This window comes from Dunckerocampus dactyliophorus, chromosome 21, assembly GCF_027744805.1.
Source record: "Dunckerocampus dactyliophorus isolate RoL2022-P2 chromosome 21, RoL_Ddac_1.1, whole genome shotgun sequence".
Taxonomy (NCBI): Eukaryota; Metazoa; Chordata; class Actinopteri; order Syngnathiformes; family Syngnathidae; genus Dunckerocampus; species Dunckerocampus dactyliophorus.
This window is the reverse complement of record NC_072839.1, coordinates 5,092,809-5,114,095: the sequence shown is the minus strand read 5'-3', so window position 1 is coordinate 5,114,095 and position 21,287 is coordinate 5,092,809. Positions and strand designations below refer to the sequence as shown.

Here is a 21,287-nt window from a genome sequence, read left to right as displayed (position 1 = left end):
TATTTTATGTAAAACATAATAAAAGCCCACAGTTTTTCCATGTACACGTCGTTTTGTTTCAACATGTTTCTCCCAGCGTCCTTGAACGCACCTTCATTGTGTTCTCCGAGTGAAAATTACACATAACCTTCTTCGTTGCTGCCACAAATAGACATATTTTTTCCGTTCTTCTTTTACCACATAATTGTGCCAAAATGTTGACGCTGGGTGTGAATTCATAAAGGTGAATTTGGACGATGTTAATATGTATTATGTATGGACTGCTAACGTTCATTGTCAAGCTAATTCATGCTAGCACGCTGCCTGTCACCAACACGCAAACAACGATGTGATAATCTTCTCTCTGGAAAGCAAACTTCATGCTCGTACCAGTGGTGAGTCTGGACTCATTTTGTGTTTTTAATTTGATGTTGTTGTAAGCTACCTTTTCTGAGACCCTTATTTTGTTCCGTGTAGCCACACAGAATGAAACGTGCGACGGTCTTATTGTGAAGGCCGGAAGTGTGTTCTTGGGCACACTGTAGCGCTTGACGGCTGGAATGTGTGACGGGAAAGTTTACGGCTGTCATCATTCCTTCACAATACATTTATTTTATACACAACACATAATAAGTTAATAGCATTACACTACATTACTTGTGGTGATTATTTTGCTTATTGTAAAAACACATTTTATTTTTTGTTTTGAAGAAATACAGGCGATCCCTTCTAGCAAAGGGGTTACCACCCGTGACCCTCCCATTTAAACGAAGTACTCGTTTTCCCCTGCAGATTGCGCCATCAGACCACTTCTATTAAGTTACCTCTAAAAAAATGAATTATTTACAATTTAAAGCAAAGAAAAGAAACCCCAATGCCGAAATGCGACTAGGCGGAGAGCTACTGTGTACTCGTCTTGGCCCACAGTAGTGTGAATCGTGTGAATGCGTGGCTCTCGACGGTCACACACTGATGATGAACTTGGTTGCGAAATGCTGAGTAATGTTAAGAGGGAAGCCAGTGGAGAAACCTCCGTTACTGCGGTCGTCTTTCTCTTGCCTCGATGCATTCAAGTGCAATCACCATCTACGGCACGCGTAGCCTCTTTTATTTGATAGCACTTTTTTTGACTGTTATTCATTCATTTGTTTCCTCGGGCCTGTTTAGGCTTATGCCATTTTTACATTTACCCAGTTACGTTGCAGTAATCCCTCATTTATCACGGTTTATTTGTTTATTATATCCACACCTGACCGTGGACCTTCTAAATAAGTTTTTTAACATTATTAGAGCCCTCTAGACAATAAATAACACCCCTATAGTCACCTTTACACTCCTATTACCCAATATAGTAGACATAATAAGACATAAATAAAGTTTGTGCTCGTGTGTTGCTATAAATGTGTTCCGGTGCTTGGGGAGCTGAGTGGGGGCGTACAGGAAGTGACGTTGAGGGTTCAGAGTTGAGTTACAGCTGCAATAGTAGCCTGTGTTAGGGATTATTGTTATGAGATAATTCAAACCTGCAATTAAAGCCTGTTTTTCTTGTGGCCATCAAATGTGGTGCTTGTGTGTCTCAACCAAACATTACAGGAACATTACTGACACCTAGTGACCAGTGTGCAATACTTCAGTACATATCATCACAACGTCTTTGAATGCGTCTTCTGAAGGCCTTATAGTTGTATTTTACTTCATTTTTAAGCATAGAAATGCTGACTTAAGACCCCAAAAAAAGGAAAATTAGCTTAAATATGCACATTTTTGGACGAACAATAGGCCGTATTGAACCACGAAACAACATGATTTATTAATTAATATATTTAAAAAAAACAAAAACCTTATTGTTACTGTAGAACGTAAAATCATTCTTTTTTTTCAGGCTTTTTTATCCGATATACCGATATTGTCCAGGACGTTATTACCGATGACGATATCGGCAGCAGCTCTGCCTTCAAGCTAATGTCGTGTCATGAATGAACACGTTATGGTTCTTTGACTGTGACGCCACCGGATGTGCGAAATAAGACAGCTACTACAAAAAATATCAAAAAAATCTCGCCCGGTTAGCTGGGATAGGCTCCAGCGTACCCCCGTGACCCTAATTAGGATAAGCGGCATAGGAAATGGATTGGATGGACTTTCAGCATTTTATTTTAAACGTTTTGTAGCAACAAAATAGTCATCAAAAACATTTTTTAAGGAAGAAGCGGTATAGAAAATGGATGGATGGATGGAACATTTTTTAAAATGATTATTTATTTAGTTATTTTTAACTCATTCAATCCCAGCCATTTTTCAAAAGACAACTTCTTCAGTAGCGGCCATTTAAAAAAAAAAAAAGTTTGTTTCTACCTTTTTCCGTTCTGTTTTAATCAGCAGTAGAACATTGGTACGTTTCAGGAAAATATCCCTTCCTGACTAGAAAAGGGAGAAAACCAGCTTTTTGTGAAAAAGATACATTTCAAGCATAACTTTCACTTTGACATAAATATTTTTTGCTTTTGTGACAGCTCAAATATGTAAACAACTATACCGACATACACAACACACAAAAGGGGTTGTTTTACATCGAAATAAGAATTTATTTACAAACATAACACCATGAAATATTTACAATTTTCACATTTGGAACTGAACTATGTGTGTGCATGCGTGTGCATGTTTAAAAATGTCCCGACACGCTCTCGCACTTCCTCCTTTCTGTCGTGTGTGTTTTTTCCTCCCACATGATTCCTGCCGAGCTCTTATCAAATGCCTTCTGCCGCCTTGTGGCCGCTTTTATTATGCCTTAAAATTGCTCTCAAGTGAGATCCATTCGTGGTGAGTAGAAGACGTATAAATATGTTGTTGGGAGTTCGGGTTTGTGAAAACGTGTAATTTCGTCTTTGGTATAAAAAATGCTGGCAATTTTCTAGCACAAACATCCGCCTAAGAACAAAGTAAAGGGCAAAGTGTGAAACTCTGGACTAATACGATCAGTCAAATTATAAACTGGACTGATTCAACAGGTCTCCGTCACTTCATATTTTGCTGCATTGACTCCAAGTGATTCTTCCTGAGCAGTGATGTTAGATGGCAGGTTTTTGACGCCATTAATATGGGACATCCCTACTTGTTGCATGTTTGGGATTTTCTCGTAGTAACATCGCTGTGAAGTACATTTAACTGCACGCTCTCGCGGGCTGAGAATGAGAAATACATTGTTACTTTGTCACCATCACTTTGTGAAACATTACCTCTCCCGTCATCACGGCTCTCTTCTTGGCTTGCAAACACCCACACCTGGCGATCCCTCTCCTTTTGGATTTTATGGCGCTTGGGTTACTGTTTAACATCCCCACCCATCTTTGCGTTTGTTTAGTAAATCGATCTAGTCGCAGGACTATGGCGGCGCCATTCAATGTGTGGCACCATGAATTATAGGCCGCTCGCCTCTCCAAACTTCACTTTTTAATTGTTGTTCAATTGCATTTGCCCTTTTTCGTCCATCGCCAGCCTCTCCCAGTTGGACTCGCTCGCTGCCCGAGTGCACGCCTGGATCAATGCACCTCCCAGGCAGGAAGAGAAACACAGGTAAGTAAACGCTTGTCAAGGATAACATCACAAACATCAACACATGTACGGCGAATAGGACCCGGAGCAGGTGTGATTTGTATTGCAGTTTACTCGTGCTTGCTTTAAACTAGAAAAACCTCTCTTGCGTTATGTCAAGTCCTTTTTGGTGCTCTCACCTCTCATTATGCTTCTTGCACATGACGCCCTGTAAAGATGACGTGATATCATGATAACATGATAACACAGCTGATATATTGTGGTAAACACTGGGCTATTCTTGACTAGATATACTAAAAAAAAAGCAATTAATTGTGTCTGTATTTCATTCAATAGCCAGATTTGGTAGCACAGACAAATAGTATCGACTATTGTTTCTAATATTTCAACCAAAATATGCGAACCACAAGTCCAATAATAAACATATTTTTCAATTAACAGTTTTTAAAAGGTAGATTGTTTCATGCAAGTAATATTGTGGCTGATGAATATACAGTTTAGTGTCTTGAGAGCCCCCCCTCCTTCCACGCAGGGCCCCAACATCCATGATTCAGTTTGCGCAAGGGCCGCATTCTCGGATAATGCGCAAATGATGCGCATCGCTGCTGTCTGGCACGCAGCACCCACTCTAAAAAGACAAAAATATAACACGCAAATAAAATTCAGCTTCGGGCCCTGATTTGGCCAGGGGGCGCCCTGAGTGTTTTGTGTAGCATGGATTCTCAAACTGCGGTATGAGTACCACTAGTGGTACGCAGGATCATCTAGGAACATCTGATTAAAAAAAAACACCATTAATATTCGAGAAAAATAAGTATACACTGCATATTATATACAAATTAAATAAATGACATAAAAATGTATTTTGAAAAAAATGATCAAATAAAATATGTCATATAAAAAAATATATTATCTAAAAATATAATGGAAAAAAATATGTAAAATATATATAAAATAAAATATCTTAGATTTTAAAATATACACAAACATTATATAAAAATATATAAATTATATAAAAATAAAATAAGCCATGCAGCTAAAACGTGATGGTAAGCCATTTAATTCATTTAATTGAAAATACATTTTGAGCAATAACGGTAATAATAATAATAAAATAATCCGTATTTAAATAACTTCAAATAAAATAGCAGTACTGAAAACAAGACTCAGCCTGGGAAAAAAAATCATTAAAAAAAGAAAAAAAACAAGGAGTGTGTCCAAAAAAGAGCAGGAAGAAGCAAAATACATACACAATACATCATCACATCACACACAATAGGCGATTTTGAGGTGGTATTTGCTGTGTTATACACTATAATTAGTGTTTTGTAAAAACAATGAATAAAGTTGAAATTCTTTGAAAAATAGGTTGCGGAAAAAGTTATAATGTTACAAGAATAAAGTCAAAATATTATGGGAATAAAGTCATAATAATAAATGTACAAGAATAAAGCTGAAATAGTTGGAAAATGGCAAAAAAAAAAACCCCAAACAATAACAGCAGAAATGGAAAAAAAAACAGTTGTAATTTTACAAGAATAAAGTCTAAATATTAAGACAAAGAAGTCGTATTCTAACGCAAAAAAAAGTTTTACGAAAATAAACTTGTGCTATAATGAAGGAAAATATTTTCATTTTGGTAGCATAGAGTTGAAATATGAAAATAATAATAATTATAATTAATAATCTTGTCATTTTGGAAAATTAGCTTGTGGAAAAAATTCTAATATTATTAATATTCTAATATATTAAAGTCAGAATATTTAGAAAAGAAAATTTACGAAGACTATACAGTTAAAATATTTTGAAAAAAAACCCTGCAAAAATGGGGAAAAACGAGCAAAATCGATACTATTAATATCCATTTTAACCTGTATTTTTTCTTGAAATATAAATAACTTCGTAGCATATCCGCATGTGTCGCTTTGTAAAATATCAACATGGCAAAGTTGAATCCTTTCATTTTGCACGATGTGGCCCTCGCTGGAAAAAGACGATCTTCTCAAGGGATAAAACTATCGAACGTAAACACGCGTATACTTTAAAGTAGTCAGTGTACAGCTTGCATAGCGGTATCGATGTACTGCAAAAAGACTCAACACACACTTGCCATTGCCTGAAACTCGAGGGTTGTACTCACTTTTGTGGGTATGCAACGATACACACGCATACACACGTACAGCTGCTTGATTTGTGTGTGCTAAAGAAGCATTTTCTTAATATAGTTGTGTTGTGTTGAAGCAGTGATCATGCCCGAAGTTGTTATTAAACACAAGTAGTGTGTCTCTTAACTAATTCCTGTAAAAGCTTCTTGTCACTGCTTATGTTGGTTAGGTGTGAACGTGATTGTCAAGAGCACATTTTTCACTCTCTACAAAGCTGATGAGTCAGGGGGTCTGGTTAAAATGTAATCTAAATATGTCACGTCTCTCTCTCTTTACAGTCCCTCCCTCTCTTGTGCGCGTCCCTCCACCCTTATAGCCCCATTATGTTGTAACCGTGCCGTGTACATTCTGACACACTTTTGTTTTTGCGCCCATTTTTCCTTAAGACCTTAAACTTTTTGGATGTACGCAAAAAATCCCTAGCACTCTCAAATGTTATGAGTAACTCATTCAATACCAAAGACGTATTTATGTTTTTATAAACCTGAACGCCCGATCCCAAAGTCTTTTCCATTTTTTTGTGCAAGAGGCAAAAAGAGGTGATGATGTGACTGCACACTAATAGATGTCACTTTTAGAGCAGTTTTGAGCCATAAAAACGGCCACAAGGTGGCAGAAGTGCATTTGAGAGAGCTCGGCAGGGGTCGTTTGCATGTAAAAACACACTCGACAGCCAGGAGGAAGTGGGAGAGCGTGGAGGAGCGTTGAGTGCAGAAGGTTACGCATTGTAGGGAAATTTTAACTCATGCGCTCACACGTGCACACACACACGCGCACACATAGTTTAGTCCCAAATGTGAAAATTGTAAATAGTTCATGGTGTTATATTTGGAATGAAATTGTTATTTTAATGTAAAACAACCCCTTTTTTGTGTTGTCTATGTTGGTATAGTTGTTTAGATATTTGAGCTGGCAAAAGCAAAAAATATTTGTGTCAAAGTGAAAGTTATGCTTGAAATGCATCTTTTCACAAAAAGCGTTTTTTCTCCCTTTTTTTAGTCAGAAACTGATATTTTCCTGAAACTTACCTATGCTCTACTGCTCATTACTAAAGAACGGAAAAAGGTAGAAACAAACTTTTTCTTTCTGATGAAAGACGAGAGTCTATTCTTTCTTTTGGTAGGTTCTGTGTTTAAATAGCCATAGAACACAATAATCTGTGTGCCTTGAAAGATCAGTCAAAATCGTCTAAAATGGCCGCTACTGAAGGGCTTGTCTTTTGAAAAATGACTGGGAATGAATTATAATAATATCTCAAATATAACATATAAAGATGCTGATTAGACAGTATGATTATTGCCGTAGGCTGGCCACAATAAAAGGCCCTCCAAAATGTGCAGTTAAACCCAATGGTGTGGGGGTTTTGTTGTTGTTGTCTCATCTGTCAGCTTTGGCAACATGCTATCAACGTTAGCATTGTGTTGGAAACATTTGTGCGCGTAATGCATGGTTTTGCTCTCTTTGTGCCGGGTAGCCGGACCCTCAATTTCAATTCCCAGCTCTATGGCTATCATCACACTTTACCTTTTTACCATCGCTGGCAGAAAAAGCGGGGGTCGCTTAGATTTTTCATAAATATTTGTGTAAAAAGGATAAAAAAAAGTTGTATCTATTTTTAGACAGCTTCAGATTCAAGTGGTTTATTTAGAGATAAATCTTTATGTTATTATTAATTATTTGCATCCGTATATTTCAGCTTTTTCTCTTTAATGTGTCCTTTTGCTGTGTTTTTTTCATTTTTATTCTTTACATTTTATTCCCACAACATGCCACGGGCCAATAAAATACAAGCCATGGGCCTTAAATGGCCCCTGGGCCACACTTTGGTCACCCCTGCTTTCGATCTCTTAAGATATTTGTCTTGTAGCGTTTTGTGGACTTTTGAGGCAAATGGACCTCAGCATCACACCAGCAGCCAGCCTGGCTTTTTCTTCTGTCAGTCTTCATTTCTTGTTTGTCCCGGTGTGACCAGCTGGTTTTGGATTTGTTGAGGGGTTTTCTTGTGTGTTTTCGTGTTTCGAGGTAGTGGTGAGGCAACATGACGATGGTCCTGTGTAAGGTTGGCTTCTTCACCTCTTTGTCCTTTTGTTTGTTTGGGCCGGCGCTTCAGGATGTGTTTATTTTTTCAACTTTATTTGTGAATAAACTAGGGTGATAACAAACATAAACATGGAACCTACCAAAAGAAAGCTTAAACTCCCGTCTTTCATCAGGAAAATAAGTTTGTTTACTCCGTAGTATATCTACTGTACATGTGGTGCTTTACCAAATATCTAAGTGGCCCTCGCATCCTTTCATTTTTCACTATGTGGCCCTCGGTGGAAAAAGTTCGGACACCCCGTGATGTACTATGTATCTGTCAGGACCTTTCTAAAAATTCCCACATTTTCCATAATTCACTCTTTATTTTCGGCGACATTTTACCCATTGAAAATGAACGGACAATTGAAACGTCGCCCCCTATTGGTGGGAATTCATTTTTCATTTAACATGATGGAACATTCGGCCTATTCTGTGCACGGTGGCATGGCTCCGGTCGTAGAGTGGTCGTCTCCCAAGCTGACGGTTGCTGGTTCGATCCTCAAGTCGGAGGAATAGCGTGCGATCAGTGAGTTTCATGAAGCGACAACTGGTTGACAAGCCGAGAGGTGTGTTTGCTGGAGCCTATCCCAGCTGACTTCGGGCGACAGCCATGAAGCTAAAATGTGATCATAAGCCAAGGTAGCACAAACAGTGGCATTGTGCAAAACAAAATATTTTTCATTTAATTCATCTCATTTTGAATACATTTTCAGCGATAATAAAAAAAAAAAAGAATCACCATTAAAATAATTTTGAATAAAATAACAGTACTAAAAACACATGATTCACCCTGGAAAAAATAATTTAAAAAAGGAAAAAAAATCAAGAAATGTGTCCAAAAAAGAGAAGGAAGAAGCAAAATACACCCACAATACATAATCACATCGTACACAATATGCAATCTTGAGGTGGTACTTGCTGTGTTATACACTATAATTAACGTTTCCTAAAAACAATGACTAAAGTTGTCATTTTTGGAAAAATAGGTTAAAAATAGGGAAGAAGTTATGATGTTACGAGAATAAAGGCAAAATATTATGGGAATAAAGTCATAATTACACGGTGGAATGGCCCCGGTCTGAGAGGGGTCGTCAAGCTGACGGTTGTTGGTTTGATCCTCAGTCGGGGAATAGCGTGCGATCAGTGAGTTTTATGAAGCGAGAGCTGGACGTCAAGCCGAGAGGCGTGTTTGTGGAAGGCTTTAATGGACTTATCAGTGTTTGGCTCTTCACCGAGCGCCTTTATAGATAATATCTGCTGAGGTGGTGCGGCTATTACTCCACTATTGATTAGATTAGGAGGCCCGGGGACCTCATGCACGAACACTTTCCCACATCTGCACCCCGTGCACCCACGCGCCTGATTGTGCACACAGAAAAAGACCCAGCCATATCCCCCGACATCTACCGAAAATGCATTTCATTGTGCGGAAAAAAACCCAAACTTGAATCAAGGTGTGATTTCTTGCACCGCTATCTCTCCATCCCTGTGATAAGTGCAGAGGAGCAGGAGAGATAAGTCATGTACAATAAGGTGAGAAGTCTTCCTCACAGCTCCTCCTTCTCACCTTGTTCAAGGACCAATCACATGAGATTATAGATCTTTTATTTAAGGGATCTCCTGTGGTCATGTCTGAAAGATGTTAGATAGTGTAGACACGGAAAAGAGAGGACGAGTGGAGGTAGAAAAGAAGGATAACACAGGAATGAAGTATCCACCCACTCCTCAGAGTAAATCTCTATTAGATATGGAAGTGGCCAACTACTGTGACTGTCTGGATCCCTCATACAGCACACTGGGCTTTGACAATGCTGAGGTACTTTATGGAGGTAAGTGTCAAACACAGCCGCAGACTTCAGTTGTGTCACTTTGAGTGCCTGTACAACTCCAATCGTGGACCATTGGGGAGGTGTGTGCAGCTTTTTGAGGGCCAAAAATGTACACGTGTAAGTCAGTCAGTGTGATTTTTAGCATATACAAGCCCTTGGTAAGAGAGCTGAAGTGAAATAGCGTCACTTGTGGTCTGTCAGCACACAAACAGACAGGACGCAGCTTCCTTTTTAGCATATCCTCAGAAAAAAAAAATAAAAATCAAGAAAAGCTGTTAAAAATCAAGAACATTTGTAACAAATTAATACAAAATTAATTATTATTTATACTATTTTATTTTATTTATATATATATATATATACATATCCCATTTAGTTACCATGCAAAAATGATATAAAATTAATACATTTTATATATTGAAATATATATATAAAATATACAGTAAATCTGTCGTAATAGTAAAATTTATACAAATAAATATGATTTAACTTTTCCAAACAGATCTATGTCATCTCAATCATAAGTAAGAAATTCAACAAAATTGCCCAAAATAATAGTGTTATTTGCCCCCCACATCAAAATAATAAAATCATAAACTGATATACATATTTATATTAATATTGAATATATTTGTTCATATATAATTGATATTAATGTCGTAATATTACAGACTATGCAGGCGAAAATGTTGGAAATTTTCCCAAAAGAGCTCGGTAATACAAGGTATGAGTTCAAAATGACCAAAAATTTCATAAATAAGGATCATGCTGCAGCAGCACATAGAACCGGTTGTTGTGTTTGTTTTTCAAAAGAAAATAATAAAAATAATATAATAACTTAAGATATATGTTTACTGTATACTATCTTATTTTTCTTTTTTTAACACAAAAATTATGTGTGGTAAACATAGTAGAATAATATAAATAAATAAATAATATATGCATTAAAAAATACATGTTAATACTACAGACTATACAGACAAAAATTATTAAAATTTTCCCCACAAAAATCAAAGTTATTTGTTAAAAATTAAATAAAATCGCACATAAAAACTTGTTGTATTTGCCTCCCACCCCAATAAAATAATATAAATAAAATAATGAACTAAGATGTATATTAATACTATTTTATTTTCTTTATTTTTATTTAAATATTTTGTGTTGTAAACAGAGTAAAATAATAAAAATAAATGAATGAATAAATTAAAATAAATTGTCTTAATATGACAAAAAAAGTCATAAAAATCTTGGTAATGCAAGTTATGTGTTAAAATTTTTTTTATAAAATTGCACAAAATAAAGATCAACAGTACACGCTCCCCCTATTACATTAAATATAACAGAGCTGTTATATAATATTATTAAGATTAAGATTTTCTTAAGAGTTTAGCCTAATTTCCTACTTTAATATAGTTTCTGGTGTCTGCATCCGAACACCAGGTGAACGAAACGAATGGCTTTTTAAATGACGAAGAATATGCAGCTGATTACATTTTAATGTGGCGCGCCTATCCTGCTGATTGCTGTTGATGTTTATTTCTTTGATTGCGGGCACGATGATATTGCCTGGTAAAGTGCAAGGAAGACATCACAAAAATGTGCAATCGGAATTTTAATAAAGCCGAGAATAGTTAGGTAGAAACTGCGGGCACGAGTCCCGTGTCACGTTTTATTGGCGCCGCTTCCTGATGCCACAGCAGCGTGCGTGCCGATGCAATGGAAGCAAAACTGACATTTTTAAATGCGCATGTGATCTTTTTTGCAGGCGAGGAACTATCCAGACGATGATGATGATGATTATGGTTTTGTTTATGACGACAAAAGTGCCGTTGCTGATCATTATGATCACAATCATAACGAAAACGTGGACTCTGGAAATAAAGATATCAGTGCTAATGTTTATTAGGAGCGCTGACTGTTTGCTATTTCCTGGATGAGTCTTAGGAGTACTTTAGTGTACAATCCTTTCACACTTTTAATAGCTTCAATTTTCCATCATCCATGATAGGTTCATTGCATGAAAAGACGGCTGACAGCTGTTCATAATATGTTCAGCACTACACTAGCCTGCAAGATAAATATATATAAAGACTTATAGGATATCTTTGCATGTATTGCTGCAGTGTATTTGCATCTCTTCCACTCCATAATGCATTTACTGTATGCACATGCAGAGAGTATGCCAACCGAGTCAAGCCTACCCGGTCCGGACGGGGCCAGCAGCAACTGTGCCATCTGTGGAGACAAAGCCACGGGGAAACACTACGGCGCCTCCAGCTGTGACGGCTGTAAAGGCTTCTTCAGGCGCTCCATACGGAAGAGCCACGTCTACACCTGCAGGTACGGATGGTAAACATGACAGATGGCATAAAAAGTGTTTGCCCCCTTCTTGGTTTCTTATTTTTTGCATGTTCGTCACACTTAAATGTGTCAGATCATCAAACAAAATTAAATGTTAGTCAGTGACAACGCAACTGAACACAAATGAAACTTTTTATTACTAAGGGAGAAAAAGATCCAAACCTACATGGCCATGTGTGGAAAATTGAAACATAACTTATCTGAGATCAACTGAGCTCTATCAGTGTGGAAAAGGTGACAAAGCCGTTTCCAAAGCTTTGGGACTCCAGCGAACCACAGTGAGAGCCATTATCCACAAATGTCGTAAACATGGAACACTGGTGAACCTTCCCAGGAGTGGCCAACCAAAATGACCCCAAGAGCGCAGCGACGAGTCATCCAAGAGGTCACAAAAGACCCCGCAACAACATCCAAACAACTGCAGGCCTCACTTGCCTCACTTGAGTTTCGAGACGAAAACCACTGCTGAACAAAAAGAACACTAAGGCTTGTCTCAATTTTGCCAGAAAACATCTTTATGATGCCCAAGACCTTTGGGAAAACACTCTGGGGTCTGACGAGACAAAAGTTGAACTTTTTGGAAGGTGTGTGTCCCATTCCATCTGGTGAAAAAGTAACGCCGTATTTCAGAAAAAGAACATCATACCAACAGTAAAATATGGTGGTGGTAGTGTGATGGTCTGGGGCTGTTTTGCTGCTTCAGGACCTGGAAGACTTGCTGTGATGAATGGAACCATGAATTCTGCTGTCTACCAACAAATCCTGAAGGAGAATGTCCGTGACCTCAAGCTGAAACCAACTTGGGTTCTGCAGCAGGACAATGATCCAAAACACACCAGGAAGTCCACCTCTGAATGGCTGAAGAAAAACAAAATGACGACTTTGGAGTGGCCTAGTCAAAGTCCTGACCTGAATCCTATTGAGATGCTGTGGCATGACCTTAAAAAGGCGCTTCATGCTGGAAAACCCTCCAATGTGGCTGAATGACAACAATTCTGCAAAAATGAGTGGGCCAAAATTCCTCCCCAGCGCTGTAAGAGACTCATTGCAAGTTATCACAAACGCTTGATTGCAGTTGTTGCTGCTAAGGGTGGCCCAACCAGTTATTAGCTTTAGGGGGGAAATCACTTTTTTACACAGGGACATGTAGGTTTGGATTTGTTTTCTCCCTTAATAATAAAAAGTTTCATTTAAAAACTGCATTTTGTGTTCAGTTGTGTTGTCATTGACTAATATTTAAATTTGTTTTATGATCTGAAACATTTAAGCGTGACAAACATGCAAAGAAATAAGAAATCAGGAAGGGGGCCAACACTTTGCCACACCACTGTATACACACTCAATGGCCAATTTACTGGGTGCTCCTAAGTTTTTACTCCAATGCAAACTGCAACCACAGTTAAGTGAATACCTCAAAAGTGAACATTTGTACTGTATCTTTGATGCATGTTAAACATCCACTCGTATTGTACATACAGTATACACACTTACTGGACACTTTATTAGGTGCTTTACACTCTGCAAACCGCAACCGTAATCATTTATCTCAAAAGCTAACATTATTCCTGTATCGTTGATGGTGCATGGTAAAAAGGTACACATAGAATACATACGGGCATCAGGTGCTCCTGCAGGTGTTATGAGGTCGAACACAAGAGTTTAGCATGCTGTATCGTTGGCGATGCATGTTAAAAAAAGCACATTTACTGTACGTATAGACAGTCCTTTTACTGGGCGCTTGAGTAGGTGCTCCTGCAGATCCAATACAAGATGCAGAGCTGTTTTACACCACTGCAAACATAAATACCTCAAAAGTGAACATCGTGACTGTATCGTTGATGATGCATGTTAAAACGACACATGTACGATACACGTCGACGCTTCCTGGGCACTTTATTAGGTGCTCCTGCGGAATTGATAAGAATAAGATCCAATATGAGAGTTCTGTATGGTGCAGTGCTGTTTCACACCATTGCAAACTGCAACCACAATAACTTTTCATTGAATACCTCGAATAATAACATAACTGTGCCTTTGATGATGCATGTTAAAAAGGACACTCACTGGACACGTCATTAGGTGCTCCTGCAAATACACCACACTACATTTAGGTCAATAGAGGCACCACAGGCACGTTAGCAGGGACTTGTGCACCCTACGAGTTGATTGGAACGCTGCTCTGTTGTTCTTCAGGTTCAGCAGACAGTGCGTCGTTGATAAAGACAAGAGGAACCAGTGTCGCTTCTGCAGACTCCACAAATGCTTCAGAGCTGGCATGAAGAAAGAAGGTAATGTCGAGGTCGATCGTCCTGACAACCAGCCGTAACGAAAATACTCAAATCCCAACGCTGCTTCAAAATGGTTGATGTAGTCACCGCTGTAAAATAGCTGATTACTTTGTATGTGCGTGTTTATGAGGGGAATAACCTTGGCACGGCGTTTTACGACCCCCCCAATCATGCCTTATTTAAAGCTGTTGTTGTGAATTGCAACTGGTTAACGTTTGACTCCGCTTGCTGATGCCAGGCCTTGAGGACGATTCTCCTAAATATTAACCGCCTGTCTGCCGTCACCAATAGCTAAATAGATTTCATCTTCTTCGTCCGTCTCTTCTGTTTTAGCCGTGCAGAACGAACGGGATCGAATCAGCTCCAGACGAAGTATCCCCGACTCCCAAGACGTGCCGCCCATCACTGTCCTGGCCCAGGCCGAATCTCTGTCCCAACAGGTGGTTATCCCCAAGCCAAACTTCCTTTCCCGATAAGCAATAATTAAATCCGAGCAGCAAATACACACGAGAGATTGTTATCCGTCCACTCATTGGCTCCCGTCTCCGTCCAGATTAGTGTTCCCGTCGGAATAGCAGACATAACGGAGCAGAAATCGGCCACTGTCGGGGACGTGTGTGATTCTATGAGACAGCAATTACTGGTGCTGGTGGAATGGGCAAAATACATCCCTTCTTTTGGAGAGCTCCCGCTGGATGACCAGGTAAGACAACCCCCAGGAGCCCGCTTGATGTTGTGTGTCTGCAGCTTTAATGCTAACGCTAACAACTGACCACGAGTGTGCACTTCCTCCACTTTCTACACATAAAAATGTAAAAATGTTGCGCTTTTCCAACCAAACAGACGCCAAGATGACATACTACAAGTGAAGACGAAGAAAAACAAAATAATTCATCTTAAGACGTGTAGCGAAGCCTGCATAGCCATCTCAACAGGCTTTAGGGACACATATTACTATTAGAACATCCTCAAAAAGTCCATTTTGCATGATATCACAGACAAAATCAATGACTGCCCAAGCAAAAGCCACAGGCTTCTGTACATGCTTTTCCACTCCGGCCCTGCAGGAGGCGTAAGTGTAGCGTAAGTAGAGGAGGAAATCCCAGATTTAAAAACGGCATCGTTTCAGTTTTCACAGCGATAAATGAAATATAATGGAATCTCCCAATACAGTCGTACAATTTGGAGTTCAACCAAAATTTAAATGTACAAATTTACATGTAAATGGAAAATGTGCTCTTGTTAGTTTATGTAAATATTCAAAAATACAGAAAATGTTCACGCCTTTTTTTTTTTTAAACCTGTATTTTATCGAAATGACCAACATTTGTTGCAACCCAAAAGTGCAGCTTTAGATTCGATCGTGTTTCAATCAAACTACGTAGCGTTCATGATTTCCACAGCACACGTTCGCTTTGCTTTGAAACATTTTAAACAACACAATTAATCAATAAACCAAAACAATTATGGAAATGAAAATACAGCCGAATTCAAGGCAACACTATAAAAATGTAAGCCACGGGAAGATTGTTTTCAATTCATCATAAAATAAAGGCAGCAATGAGAAGTCAGTGTAGAAAAATACGTTTCCCGAATGGAGTTCAGGGCATGCACGGCGCAATTGGCTTTTTTTAAAATGATTTTTTAAAGGTTTTGCATGGAACTTGCTGCTCCAAATTCAGTGAGGCCTTTTATTGCACATAACAGTTTGTAGATGCTTCTCACCCCTGAGTTATTTATTCATTTGGACAATACAGACGAAAAATGCAGTTTTGCATGCTGCTAGGGAAGCCTGGCCGCTGGTTGCTCTTTTTGCGGGGACTTTTGGGTCAGCTGCACTGATGTCATGCGACGTTTGCGACTTGGGTTACGAGTCGTTCGACGGGGATGTCCGATTGTGTCGGCCGACCGATGTTATCGATGTTGGGATAAAAAGAGGTGTCCGTTTGTGCCACGTAGAAATGTGCAGCTTTCGAAATTGTAGCATTGCCTGCATTATTTAATTGGATTGTTATTTGTGAGTTTATTCAGACCGATATCGATAAAAAAAGTCAATCCCTGCTCATAAATATTTGCTGCTTTTTGTACGAACAGGCACTCGGGGCTCAAGAAGCTCACTGGCCAATATTTGATGCAATGATTAACTGGAGCGATATCAGCATACAGAAACTGTACACTTGACTACACCCTGACTATTTCTCCAGTGTTATTAATGGCGTTAAAGTGTTTTTGTGTGGGTTCGCTTCTAGGTGAGCTTGCTCAGGGCTCATGCAGGCGAGCACCTCCTGCTAGGAGTGGCCAAAAGGTCAATGCCATTCAAGGACTTCCTGCTTTTAGGTAAGCGGCCTCCAGAACCTCATCCATTGGCGGTGACTGATTAAATGTTGTGTTAGCTAAGGAATGATTAACTCATGGGTTCTTTCTCGTTGCGACTTCAAAAGTGTATTACTCATTACCGGGGCATGCGGCGGTATCGTAATGTAAGACGATCTGGCGATAATCGAATTTAAAGCACGCAAAACTCATTTTTTCCCCTGCTCAACGTGCCAGCTAATGTTTGAGTGTGTGTGTGTGTGTGTGCAGGGAATGGCTGCGTGATACACAGAAACAGCCCAGAGCCCGAGATCTGCAGGGTGGCAAACCGAGTTCTGGATGAGCTGGTGCAGCCTTTCCAGGATATTCAAATCGATGACTCCGAGTACGCGGCGCTCAAGGCCATCGTCTTCTTTGACCCCGGTAACTGTGACTGTTACTCTTAACAGCAGCTGCACCTGTAGAAGCAGCACTTCCTGGAAGTACTGGACACCTCTTTAGGTACACAAGCTAATGCAAGGGTGTCCAAAGTGCGGCCTGGGGGTCATTTGCAGCCCGCAATTTGTTTTTATTGTCCCACAGCACATTGTAAAAATGTAATTTAACAAGAAAAAAAAAAACAGTAAAAATGGAAAAATCACGTCAGTAAAGTCAAAATATTAAGCATGTTAGCATTGCTAGATTGCGAATGTTAGCACTAGCATTTTTTGTTATTTTCATGGGTAGACACAACTTACCACTATCTTGCTAGGTGTTAGCATGCAAATTTTAACATGCAAGCAATGCTAACATGGTAACATCAGCATGCTAATATTAACATAGTAGCATTTTTAGTCGTTTTCATGGGTAGACACTTATATGAACACTTAGCACTATCATGCTAGGTGTTAGTATGCTGTTAGCATATTACCATTTTTAGCCATTTTCATAGGTAGACACGATTATGTTAGGTGTTAACATGCTATGTTAGCATTGCTAGCATGCCAACATGAGCATAATAGCATTTTCTGCCATTTTCATGAATATGAATTTAAGCAGACATTTAGGATTATCATGCTAGGTGTTAGCATGTTACCATGCTAGCAAAATTACAGTAACATTTTTAGCATTTTCAGAGGTCGGCACTTGTATAAACACTTAGCGCTATCATGCTAAGTGTTAGCATGCTAATGTTAACATGCTAGCATTCTTTAAGTCATTCAAACCCTTCCATGGTATGTTTTTATGGTCAAGGAATCTAAATATGTTGATGAAATAAATGTAGGGCTAATGTTTATGGTGTGATTCACAACATTGAGGGAACTATAGCGCTTGGCGGAGGTCTGCGCTCTCCGAGTGCTTTTCAAGTTCTCTATAACATTTTTCTCATATTTTTGGGTTTACATGATTTCCTATGAGGACATCTTTGTTTTGAAACAAAAATAATAACGAAAGTTGGCACCATACTAAGCAAATACAATTGTAAGGGACTTGACTTCATTTCTGCAGATGCAAAGTCCTTGCGGGATCCGTCAAAGATCAAAGCCACGCGTCTGCAGGTGAGGGCAGCCTGCAGATTCGATCATGTTCTAGAATTCACTTGCGTCATCATCATCAGATTTTGTTGTTTCTCCGTGTGCGCGCAGGTCCAGATGAGTCTGGAAGACTACATTAACGACCGCCAGTATGACTCGCGGGGTCGCTTCGGGGAGCTGTTACTCCTTCTGCCAACCTTGCAAAGCATCACCTGGCAAATGATTGAGCAGCTCCAGTTCATCAAGCTGTGCGGTTTGGCCAAGATCGACAACTTGCTGCACGAGATGCTGCTGGGAGGTGATGCTCATGGGGCCACGTTGCTCCTTTTATAGACCAACTGTACAGACTGTGAACAAAACGTCACACTGGGCCTCTTAATAATAGATACCTCAGTTTGCGCTTGTTGCAGCACAGTGTCATTAGGAGTGTTTTGAATTTTAAAATACTACAGATTCTGCTTTTATTTTATTTTATTTTATTTTATTTTATTTTATTTTATTTTATTGTATTGTATTTTATTAAAATATGGTACTTTCTGCTTAAATTTGACACATAATTGACACACATTAAACTGACACATAATTGAATGGAGTAGATTGTAATTTCGGTGCCATAAAAATGAGTTCAAATAAAAAAAAATATCGATTTTTTTTAAAAAGAGGATGAAATGTATTGGTTTTAGGAAAAATGGGGATTAAAATCAATCAATCAGTAGAAATGATGACTTGTTATCATATTTACTTGTCGCCGACATGTACTGGACACTTTATTAGGTACACCTGCACAATGTAATATCAATTGCTCACGTAAGAAAAACTAATTTTATATAAAAAGAAAATAAAATATAAGATAAAATTTTACAAGTATATGTATAAAAAAAGCGAAAGGTTCTATATGCTTATTTTTTACTGGAGAATTATGGGGAAAAATATAATGTAATATCATAATAAAATTGTATAAATCATTTAAAATCATTGCTTTTTTCTCATAAATTGACGACGTTATCTCAAATTCACGAGAAAAAAGTCGTAAATTTACGAGCATAAAGTCGTACATTTACAAGAATATTGCCATACATTTACGAGAATAAAGTCTAAAGTTACGAGTGAGAAAAAACTTTGTGAATTTACGAGAATACCAAAGTACATTTACGAGAGAAAAATTAGTCAATTTATGAGAAAAAAAGGCTAAAGCGACAACAGAGAAAAAAAGTAATACATTTACGAGAATGAAGTAGTACATTTACGAGAAAAAAGTTGTAAAATTATGAGAATAAAGTTGTAAATTTACGAGAAAAAAGTCTAAAGTTACGACAGAGAAAAAAAGTTGTAAATATATGAGAATAAAGTAGTACATTTATGAGAAAAAAACTTGTAAAATTACTAGAATAAAGTTGTAAATTTACGAGAACAAACTAAAAAAAGAAAAAAAAGTTGTAAATTTAAAGTAGTACGTTTACTTGAAAAAAAGTTGTAAAATTATGAGAATAAAGTCTTAAATTTACACCAAAAAAATCTAAAGTTACGACAGAGAAAAAGGTCGTAAATTTATGAGAATAAAGTCGTACATTTACGAGAAAAAAAGTCGTAAAATTCCGAGAATAAAGGTGTAAATTTACGAGAAAAAATGTCTAAAGTTACGACATAGAAAAAAGTCGTAAAGTTAGGCGAATAAAGTTGTAAATTTACGAGAAAAAAGTCTAAAGTTCCGACATAGAAAAAAGTCGTAAATTTAGGTGAATAAAGTCGTAAATTTCCGAGAAAAAAGTCTAAAGTTACGACAGAGAAAAAAAAGTTGTAAATCTACAAGAATAAAGTCGTACATTTCTGAGTAAATAAGTCGCAAATTTACGAGAATAATGAATAATGTTGTAAATTTGTATGCACTTTTCAATACAGCTCAACTACACATTCTTTAGTGGCCTTTGACTGGGGCCGACCTGAGGTACTCCCGGGTTAGCACCTGACAACTGCGTGTCGCCGCCTTGCTTATATAAATTTAAATTTACAACTTTTTTCTCGTAAATTTACGACTTTATTCCCGAAGTCTCCGATTAGTATTGTTTTCAATGGTGGCCCTAACACTCGTCATGCCAACCCATGAGAGCCAATGTTTCATATCCAGGCTTGGCATCCGAGGCCACGCATTTCCACCATCCAGCACACAGCCAGCTGACCCAGGACCCCGTAACTGGACACACGCTGCTCATCAGCACCATGCCTGTAACACACACTCCACACACAGGTAAGAAAACACTCACTGGCTGGATTAAATAGAAGGAATACTTCAGGCTTTCTTTGTCTTTGTCCCTGCAGCCTCTCCAGACACTCCCATCCCATCGCCTCCACAAGGGGGTCAAGCACCAGAGATGTTCAAACACTTTCCTCAGCCCAGTCCTTCGCCTTCCACACAGGCAGACCACTGATGCAGGATCAGCGTCCTGTACGACAGCAGCATCCTGTAGCCTCAACGTAGTGTAAGACAAATGGATGTACCAACTTAGACTGCTAGTTCATTGGGTTTATTTGGAAAATATCCAATAATATTATTATGAAGTCAGACTGCCAAACTTCCAAATTGTATATTTTTTAGGTTGCTGGTTGTTAGGAAGCTTATTATGGGGTGTTTTTTGTATAGTACAGTATGTAAATAGTAGAGGGTGTAAAATAATGTTAAATGCATGTTGATATTTTAGGATTTTTGTATACTAGAACTCTAAACAGTCAGATTAATTTGTAAAATTACTTAAATTAACTGTGCATTTTTGTCATAGTTTATATTTCATCAGAAGCAGCATGATTTTTAATATATATACTCTTTTTTTCCTTCCAAAAATGTGGTAATTAGTACTGCCCCCTAGTGTTCAATTATAAAATTGCGCACTCATGCAGCGGTGTTGTTCTAATATTATAAAAATAATGTCAGATCCGTAGCTCTCAGGGAGTGCCAATCAAAAGTAATCAATATGATTTCATTTGTATTTTTGATACAGCTATTATATTGGAGCTTGTGCCTAATAAAGTGTTAAATATGCGTGTGTGCTCTGTTTGTACACTAGAGGGCGCTGTTGGCTCAGGTATATAAGCAAGGGGGGCAACGCATGAAAATGGGAGCAAAAACAAATCTACATTCGAAATATCGTTTGATTTACGAGAATAAAGTTGTAAACTTACAGGAAAAAAATTGCAAATGTACATCAA

At 38.2% G+C, this 21,287-nt stretch overlaps 1 protein-coding gene across 3 annotated transcripts; it reads left to right on the top strand.

Moving 5' to 3' along the window:
- The first annotated feature begins 130 nt into the window (after positions 1-130).
- hnf4g (hepatocyte nuclear factor 4, gamma) lies at positions 131-20,805 on the top strand. Of its 3 annotated transcripts, XM_054765582.1 has the most exons (12): positions 131-374; positions 3,478-3,555; positions 11,785-11,950; positions 14,165-14,259; positions 14,593-14,699; positions 14,813-14,962; positions 16,509-16,596; positions 16,843-16,995; positions 18,061-18,110; positions 18,198-18,384; positions 20,212-20,331; positions 20,403-20,805. In XM_054765582.1, exons 2-12 carry the CDS (start codon positions 3,525-3,527, stop codon positions 20,510-20,512), a joined length of 1,257 nt encoding a protein of 418 aa, XP_054621557.1. In that variant the 5' UTR covers positions 131-374; positions 3,478-3,524; the 3' UTR covers positions 20,513-20,805. The 3 variants fall into 3 exon arrangements, with proteins under 3 accessions (XP_054621557.1, XP_054621559.1, XP_054621558.1); XM_054765584.1 differs by lacking the exon at positions 3,478-3,555; XM_054765583.1 differs by lacking the exon at positions 131-374 and having other exon boundaries at positions 3,314-3,555.
- The last annotated feature ends 482 nt before the right edge of the window (positions 20,806-21,287 follow it).

Bases quoted from the DNA above. Each gene is read 5' to 3' on its own strand.
- hnf4g (XM_054765582.1), top strand. From the start codon at position 3,525: ATGCACCTCCCAGGCAGGAAGAGAAACACAG. The intron at 3,556-11,784 runs GTAAGTAAACGC...ATGCACATGCAG, and splicing joins AGGCAGGAAGAGAAACACAG to AGAGTATGCCAACCGAGTCA. The intron at 20,332-20,402 runs GTAAGAAAACAC...TTGTCCCTGCAG, and splicing joins AACACACACTCCACACACAG to CCTCTCCAGACACTCCCATC.